This window comes from Rana temporaria, chromosome 3 (assembly GCF_905171775.1).
Source record: "Rana temporaria chromosome 3, aRanTem1.1, whole genome shotgun sequence".
In the NCBI taxonomy this organism is placed as follows: domain Eukaryota; kingdom Metazoa; phylum Chordata; class Amphibia; order Anura; family Ranidae; genus Rana; species Rana temporaria.
The window spans coordinates 43907407-43916060 of record NC_053491.1 but is presented as its reverse complement, the minus strand read 5'-3'; the positions used below and the strand labels follow the sequence as shown (position 1 = coordinate 43916060).

The 8654-nt window shown below is 48.1% G+C and overlaps 1 protein-coding gene across 1 annotated transcript; it reads right to left on the bottom strand.

Annotated features, from left to right (window-relative positions):
- Positions 1–1829: 1829 nt before the first annotated feature.
- On the bottom strand, positions 1830–7979 carry LOC120930284 (protein kinase C theta type-like). The gene is made up of 3 exons (XM_040341506.1): positions 7825–7979; positions 3548–3733; positions 1830–2030 (listed from the first exon to the last, which is right to left on the bottom strand). Exons 1-3 carry the CDS (start codon positions 7867–7869, stop codon positions 1836–1838), a joined length of 426 nt encoding a protein of 141 aa, XP_040197440.1. The 5' UTR covers positions 7870–7979; the 3' UTR covers positions 1830–1835.
- Between the last annotated feature and the right edge of the window lie 675 nt (positions 7980–8654).

The following is an 8654-nucleotide window of genomic DNA, read 5'->3' as shown; positions in this document are numbered from 1 at the left end:
ACTATGTCTGAAATGCTTTGCAGTGATTTATGTTTTCCATAAGCTAGAAGTTGGTGTGTTAGCTCATCGCTTCAGCTTCTGCATGGCTGTCCATTCCTCGGTGACAAAGGGAACGTCATGGAACAGCAGCTGATCTTCGGGTAAAACACACAAATAAAACATTGACATATCGTGCATGGGTAATTCCTTTCTTGTCATGTTCCTGAAGCACTGAAAAAGAAAAATAGAGAACAATGAGATACACTAATAATTAGAAGAAATGCCTCTATGACCTCTGTGGGCCATTAAAGTTCATATGATTGTGGGATGTCAGATATAAGTTACCACTGTGCCTACACAAGGATATGGATTTTCAATACTAGAATTGAGCAGATTCCCTTCTGAAAAGGTTATATTTATTTCATTTTACTCACTTCTCTTGAGTCTTCAGGTTGAGAGTCGGGGTGAGAGGGCTAGGGTTGCCACCTGTCCAGGATTCACCCGGACAGTTCGGGTTTTGAATCATGTGTCAGGGTTTCAGTCCACCTGAAACCCGGACACATTGGCCCAGATTCAAGAAGCAATTGCGCCCGTGTAACCATAAGTTAGTTACACGGCGCAATTGCTTACTTGCTCCGGTGTAACGAGTGCTCCTGATTCAGGAACCTAGTTACACCGACTGCAGCCTAAAATCTGCGCGGCATAAGGCACTTATGCCTCGCAGATTTTAGGCTGCATTCTTGTGCTTGCCGCTAGGGGGCGCTCCCATTGTGATCAGCGTGTAGTATGCAAATTGCATACTACCAACTGATTCACAAACTTGCGCGGGCCCCGCGCAAGCCAGGTACGGAGTTTCCGTACGGCAACTTTAGCGCAAGGCTGCCCCTTCTAATAGTAGGGGCAGCCAATGCTAAAGTATAGCCGCCGCTCCCGCGACGTGAAATTTGAATTTCACGTCGTTTGCGTAAGTGCTTCGTGAATGGCGCTGGACGCCATTCACGTTCACTTTGAAGCAAATGACGTCCTTGCGACGTCATTTGCCGCAATGCACGTCGGGAAAATTTCCCGACGGAGCACGCGCTGTACGCTCGGCGCGGGAGCGCGCCTAATTTAAATGAGTCCCGCCCCCTGCGGAATCATTTAACTTGCGCGCGCTTACGCCGGGCAAATTTGCCGGCGCGCCCTCGCAATTCACGGAGCTACTGCTCCGTGAATCGAGGGCAGCGCAAAATATTTGCGGGGGCGCAGGGCAAAATCGTTGCCCTGCTCTCCCGCAAATATCGCGCAATTCTACCTGAATCTGGGCCATTATTCAGAACAGGCTGTGTCTCCCCAAGTGACCGAGATAGTCATACACAGATCTGTTGCCGCTGTGGGTGGCTGTTTGGGGGACAAGTTTGGCAACACTGAAGGGTGGGGTAATGAGGTCAGCAAGGGCAATTTGGCCACGCCCACTGGCGCGCTCTGTGCACTACATTACTACTATCTTTGGGGCACCCAAATGTGTCCCAGGTCTTTTATAATCCTATAGTCTTTACTGCAAAAAAAATTACCCTGTAGTTGGCTGAAAAAAAAAGGTGGCAACCCAAATGAGAGCTCATCTGAGGTCTGTTATTTGCTATACTTTCACAGTTTGACACCCGGTCTCCCAGCTTCACCCAGACTCTCAATCTGATGAGTCACATTCCAAGTACAGCTAAGATGGCAAATAAAATTGCTGCACAATTATAATAAGTGAACTTGCAATATTCAAATTCTTTCATAAATATGGTTTCTCTCAAGGCACAATGATACTGTCTCACAAACATAATTTTTCCCCCTCTAAATCCCCCCCATAAAAAAAGTGTCGTCATCGGTCACAGCCGTGTGTACAGTGACAAGCTGGCGGACCAAACATACAGCGCAAAACTTTTACTTACCTTTCGACGTATAGAAAATGGCGGGGGAGCTTCCCTTGCCTCCACCTCCTTCCAATTTATTTCATTGAAAAATGGATCCTCTCGAATCTTGGCAACTTCTTCTTTGCGCACCTGCGGATCTTTGCACAGGAGCTAGTGGGAAAAAAAGAGAAAAGCATAAGATGATAGTAATGACACAACATTGCAAGCAAAGAGGTCTATATATAAGGCCCCTTTCACACGGACAGACCAATCAGGTCTGCCTGTCAGTTTTTTAGGTGGACCGGATAGGACCATTCATTTCTCTCTATGGAGCGGCTGATATGTCCGTTGACACAGACATCCGATCTGATCCTGTCCACTAAAAACAGATATGTATTCGTTCCCCATCCATCCTGCGAATCGGATCAGCTGACAGCCGGATGAAAACGGACAGGCGTTCCATCTCCATCTTACAGCCCATAGATTACAGTGGGCTGTGTCCGCTCTACATCAGTGGAGTGGATACGGACCTGTCATCCGCTGGATCAGTGGAGAGGCCCGCTACTGAGCAGGCGGACCCTACCACTGTGAAAGGGGCCTAAAGATCTGCAGCTTCCACTCTCCACACATCGCAGGAAATACTCCACACGGCGCTGGTCATTTATATCCTATTCATAAAATACAGAGCGCAATGTGGAGTCTGCGGTGTGTTCTCCGCATAATGCTGCAGAGAATGCTTGTTCATTGGAGGAGAGCGATGTTGCATGACATTATTCAAAGTCATGTGACAGGTTTCCTCCACCTCTTAGCACACTTTTTTTTTACAATCATTAGAATGAATGGGGTTTCACTTACTTCAGCGTCCCAAAGCGAGTCAAGTGAAGTTAAGCCCACATTAAAAAAAAGGGCACTGGCTCATTGGCTGAGCCTATGGGCCAGATCCTCAAAAGGGATACGCCGGCGTATCTACTGATACGCCGTCGTATCTACTGTTCCGCCGTCGTATCCCTGTTTCTATCTTTGGAACTGATCCACAGAATCAGTTTCCAAGAGATAGACAGAAGATCCGGCAGGTGTAATAGTTTTACACTGCCGGATCTTAAGATGCAGTACCGCGACCGCCGCTGGGGGCATTCATCGTCGAAATTACACGTCGGGTATGCTAATGAGGAGTTACGTCGATCCTCAAAGCTTTTTCGCGTTCGCTACGTCGCCGCTACGTTAGTTTCCCGTCGCTTAGTTACACTTTTGTAAACCAGCCCTAATTTTACACAGCAGGTGTACTGCTGTGTAAAGTATGGCCGTCTTTCCCGCGTCAAATTTTTAAATTTTACATCGATTGCGTAAGCCGCACGGGAATACAGAACTACGCTACGCGCAAAAAATGACGTCACGTCGCGCAAAGCACGTCGGGAAAATTGCGTCACAAGCATGCGCAGTACGTCCGTCGCGGGAGCGCGCCTAATTTAAATGGGACTCGCCCCATTAGATTAGGAACGCCTTGCGCCGGACGGATTTGAGTTACACCGCCGCAAATTTCCAGGTAAGTGTGTTGTGGATCGATACCTAACTTAGGAAATTTGCGGCAGTGTAACTTAAATCGGTTAAATTACGTTGCGCTGTGGGGCTGTGGATCTGGCCCAATATGTCTACTTTCCTTGTCCTGCTGGGACTGTGTCACTACTTACCTTGTTTAGAAAGCTGACGAGGATGGGGTCAGCATTGTCTGGGTAACATGGCTCGAGCAATAATATGGGGTGCTGAAGTTGACCCTCCTTGTGTGTGAAAGGTTCTTTACCAAAGGCTGCTTTAAATAGTAAGATCCCCAATGCAAAGTAATCTGCGGCTAGTTCATATGGCATTCTGGAGTGTATCTGTGGGGAAATCAGAGAGAGAGAGAGAGAGAGAGAGAGAGAGAGAGAGAGATTAGGATCAAAGCGACAAATCAGATTAGAAAGCAACAGCATCACTTGGAACAAGGCGCCACCCAAACATTTTTCATTTATAATTTGTAACTTTAATTTACAAGCATTCAACTCCTTTGTGTAGCAGCAGACATAATCTAGCCATTACACCCTGTCCATTGTCTGTACACACAGAGCTATAAGTACAATTCTCTGCCCCTATCGGGCACATGGGACCCCCAGGACTGGATGGCTCCTGAGCTAAACTTCCAGTTCCAGGATACTATAGGAATGTGACATTTCTATAGTCTTGATTTTTACTTCTCTTAGATGTCATTCAATTAATAGCACATTCAAGAGAACCTGTCACCATGAATTAATCCTGTCCCATCTGAAACTTTCTATGTTAAAAATGTTGGCCCACATTCAGTAAGCAATTGCGCCTGCGTAACCATAGTTACGCAGCGCAATTGCTGACTTGCGCCGGCGTAACAAGTTCTCCTGATTCAGAGAACGCGTTACGCCGATTGCAGCCTAAAATCTGCGTGGCATAAGGCTCTTATGCCACGCAGATTTTAGGCTGCATTCTTGCGTTGACCGCTAGGGGGCGCTCCCATTGTGGTCAGCGTATAGTATGCAAATTGCATACTTACGCCGATTCACAATGTTTCACAATGTTGCGCGGGCCCTGCGTACGCAAGTTACGGAGTTTCCGTACGGCGTCTTTAGCGTAAGGCTGCCCCTTCTAATAGTAGGGGCAGCCAATGCTAAAGTATACCCTCCGTTCCCGTGTCGTGAAATTTGAATTTCACGCCGTTTGCGTAAGTGATACGTGAATGGCGCTGGACGCCATTCACGTTCACTTTGAAGCAAATGACGTCCTTGCGTTTCCCGACGGCGCATGCGCTTTACGATCGGCGCGGGAACGCGCCTAATTTAAATGATACCCGCCCCCGGCGGGATCATTTACATTGCGCGCGCTTACGCCGGGCAATTTTGCCGGCGCGCCCTCGCAATTTACGGAGCTACTGCTCCGTGAATCGAGGGCAGCGCAAAATATTTGCGGGGGCGCAGGGCAAAATCGTTGCCCTGCGCCTCCGCAAATAGAGCGCAGATCTCTTTGAATCCGGGCCGTTGTGTTTTTTCAACCTCCAAAAATGGTTCTGGTTCCAGGACAGGCCACACCTCCAGGGAAGGGCAGATGTAGGGACTAGCCAGCCATGGAACCAGCACTGCTACTGGAAGTCAGTGGCTTCCTTCAGGGACCCTCAGCCGAGATGATAAAGGTCCTCTCTGGTCAATATTTGCCATGTTTATACAGCTTCTCTATCATCTAGGCCCAGTCTGGTTCATTATTGCTCTTTATACACAGGTTCTCTTTAACCACTTCCCGACCGCCGCATGTATATGTACGTCCACAGAATGGCACGTAAAGGCAAATGGGCGTACAGGTACGTCCTTGCCTTCTAGCGGGTGGGGGGTCCGATCGGGACCCCCCCGCTACATGCGACGGTCGGATTCCCGCAGGGAGCAATCCGGGACGACGGCGCGGCTATTCGTTTATAGCCGCTCCGTCACGATCGCTCCCCAGATCTGAAGAACGGGGAGAGCCGTATGTAAACACGGCTTCCCCGTGCTTCACTATGGCGCTGCATCGATCGAGTGATCCCTTTTATAGGGAGACTCGATCGATGACGTCAGTCCTACAGCCACACCCCCCTACAGTTGTAAACACACACTAAGTGAACACTAAATCCTACAGCGCCCCCTGTGGTTAACTCCCAAACTGCAACTGTCATTTTCACAATAAACAATGCAATTTAAATGCATTTTTTGCTGTGAAAATGACAATGGTCCCAAAAATGTGTCAAAATTGTCCGAAGTGTCCACTATAATGTCGCAGTCACGAAAAAAATCGCTGATCGCCGCCATTAGTAGTAAAAAAAAAAAAATAATAAAAATGCAATAAAACTATCCCCTATTTTGTAAACGCTATAAATTTTGCGCAAACCAATCGATAAACGCCTATTGCGATTTTTTTTACGAAAAATAGATAGAAGAATACGTATCGGCCTAAACTGAGGGAAAAAAAATTATATATGTTTTTGGGGGATATTTATTATAGCAACAAGTAAAAAATATAGAATTTTTTTCAAAATTGTCGCTCTATTTTTGTTTATAGCGCAAAAAATAAAAACCGCAGAGGTGATCAAATACCACCAAAAGAAAGCTCTATTTGTGGGGAAAAAAGGACGCCAATTTTGTTTGGGAGCCACGTCGCACGAACGCGCAATTGTCTGTTAAAGCGACGCAGTGCCGAATCGCAAAACCTGGCCTGGGCATTTAGCTGCCTAAAGGTCCGGGGCTTAAGTGGTTAATGCAGGCTTAATTTGGTCTACAGTAGTGGTTCTCAACCTCGGTCCTCAAGTACCCCCGACAGGCCATGTTTTGGGAATTTCTCTTAGATAAAATAGTTGTCCAAAATACTAAGCCATTGGGCCAGATTCACGTAGATCAGCGGATCTTTAGATCCGCTCGATCTACCTGATTTAAGATCCGCTCCCGCAAGTTTGAGAGGCAAGTGGGTAATTCACAAACCACTTACCTCCAAACTTGCGGCGGCGGATCGTAAATCCCCCAGCGGAATTCAAATTCCCGCGCCGATTTAAATGAGCATGCGCCGTCCGCGGAATTTCCCGGCGTGCATTGCTCCCACTGACGTCGCTAGGACGTCAGTGGTTTCGACGCTTACGTAAACGACGTCCATCCGTATTCGAGAGCGACTTACGCAAACGACGTTAAAAAATGTAAAATCGACGCGGGAACGACGGCTATACTTAACATTGGCTGCGCCTCATAGAAGCAGGGGTAAGTAAACGCCGGGAAAGCCGCTACGGAAACGTCGTAAGAACACTGCGTCGGGTCCGCGTACGTTCGTGAATTCGCGTATCTCGCTGATTTACATATTATTCAACGTAAATAAGCGGGAACGCCCCCGGCGCCATTTTCAAATTGAAAATAAGATCCGACAGTGTAACACAGTGTAACACTGTCGGATCTTAGCCATATCTATGCGTACCTGATTCTATGAATCAGACGCATAGATAGGACCAGTGTAAGTCAGAGATACGATGGAGATACACCGTCGTATCTCTTTGTGAATCTGGCCCATTGACTCTGATTTAAAGTATCTAGGTTGAGAACCACTGATCTATAATATCTCTGGCCCAGATTCAACGAGATCTGCGCTATATTTGCGGAGGCGCAGGGCAACGATTTTGCCCTGCGCCCACGCAAATATTTTGCGCTGCCCTCGATTCACGGAGCAGTAGCTCCGTAAATTGCGAGGGGGCGTCGACAAAATTGCCCGGCGTAAGCGCGCGCAATGTAAATGATCCCGCCGGCGGCGGGAATCATTTAAATTAGGCGCGCTCCCGCGCCGAGCATAGAGCGCATGCTCCTTTAGGGAAACTTTCCCGACGTGCATTGCGGCAAATGACGTTGCAAGGACGTCATTTGCTTCAAAGTGAACGTGAATGGACGCCATTCACGAATCACTTACGCAAACGACGTGAAATTCAAATTTCACGTCGCGGGAACGGCGGCTATACTTTAGCATTGGCTGCCCCTACTATTAGAAGGGGCAGCCTTACGCTAAAGATGCCGTACAGAAACTCCGTACCTTGCGTACGCAGGGCCCGCGCAACATTGTGAATTGGCGTAAGTATGCAATTTGCATACTATACGCTGACCACAATGGGAGCGCCCCCTAGCGGTCAACGCAAGAAGGCAGCCTAAAATCTGCGTGGCATAAGAGCCTTATGCCACGCAGATTTTAGGCTGCAGTCGGCGTAACGAGTTCTCTGAATCAGGAGAACTCGTTACGCCGGCGCAAGTCAGCAATTGCGCTGCGTAACCTTCGTTTACGCAGGCGCAATTGCTTACTGAATCTGGGCCTCTGTTTCTACAGGTTCTCTTCAACTCTGGACAGGCTCAATCTGGTCTTTTATTGCCATGTTTATACATTTCTTAAGGACTAATATAAATGATATTTTACTTACCTCTGGAGCTGCAATTTCTGTGTCTCCAACTTGTCCAAGCACCATGTTAGATCCAAATACGTTGGCTACTGACAGGCCGTAGTCAGCAATTTTCACATGACCAGTGCCATCTATAAGAATGTTTCGTCTCGTCAGGTCTCTGCGGAGAGAAAAAAAGTGTCAGGTCTACAGTTCAGACAATAATCCCCCTTATATCCCATGTATCCAAGTATTACTGATTTATAGAAGGGTCGAGATTTACAAAGTTCCCTTTTCTAGCAGTGTGCACCACTGTATGGAGAAAGTCTTTGGGCAACTGTTGTGCCCTCTAACCACTGTGTACTGAGCCATCCTTGGAGGTTCAGTATACAGACACAAGTGTGCAGAGCTGGTCTTAGCGGCTCTGTACCTTGTGATAGCTGTGCTGACCAATCAGTGGGCCGGATTCAGGTAGAATTGCCCATTATTTACGGAGGCGCAGGGCAACGTTTTTGCCCTGCGCCCCCGCAAAGTTGCTCCGCTGCCCTTGATTCACGGAGCAGAAGCTCCGTGAATTGCGCTGGCGCGCCGGCAAAATGCCCGGCGCAGGAGCACGCAATTTAAATGATCCCGTAGGGGGCGGGAATCATTTAAATTAGGCGCGTTCCCGCGCCGATCGTAGCGCGCATGCTCCGCCTGGAAACTTTCCCGACGTGCATTGCGGCAAATGACGTCGCAAGGACGTCATTTGCTTTAAAGTGAACGTGAATGGCGTCCAGCGCCATTCACGATTCACTTACGCAAAGTACGTAAAATTCAAATTTCGCGACGCGGGAACGACGGGTATACGTAGCAGGGGCAGCCTTGCGCGA

Bases quoted from the DNA above. Each gene is read 5' to 3' on its own strand.
- LOC120930284 (XM_040341506.1), bottom strand. From the start codon at position 7,869: ATGGTGCTTGGACAAGTTGGAGACACAGAAATTGCAGCTCCAGAG. The intron at 3,734-7,824 runs GTAAGTAAAATA...ATTTCCCCACAG, and splicing joins CAGAAATTGCAGCTCCAGAG to ATACACTCCAGAATGCCATA. The intron at 2,031-3,547 runs GTAAGTAGTGAC...TTTTCCCACTAG, and splicing joins TCGTCAGCTTTCTAAACAAG to CTCCTGTGCAAAGATCCGCA.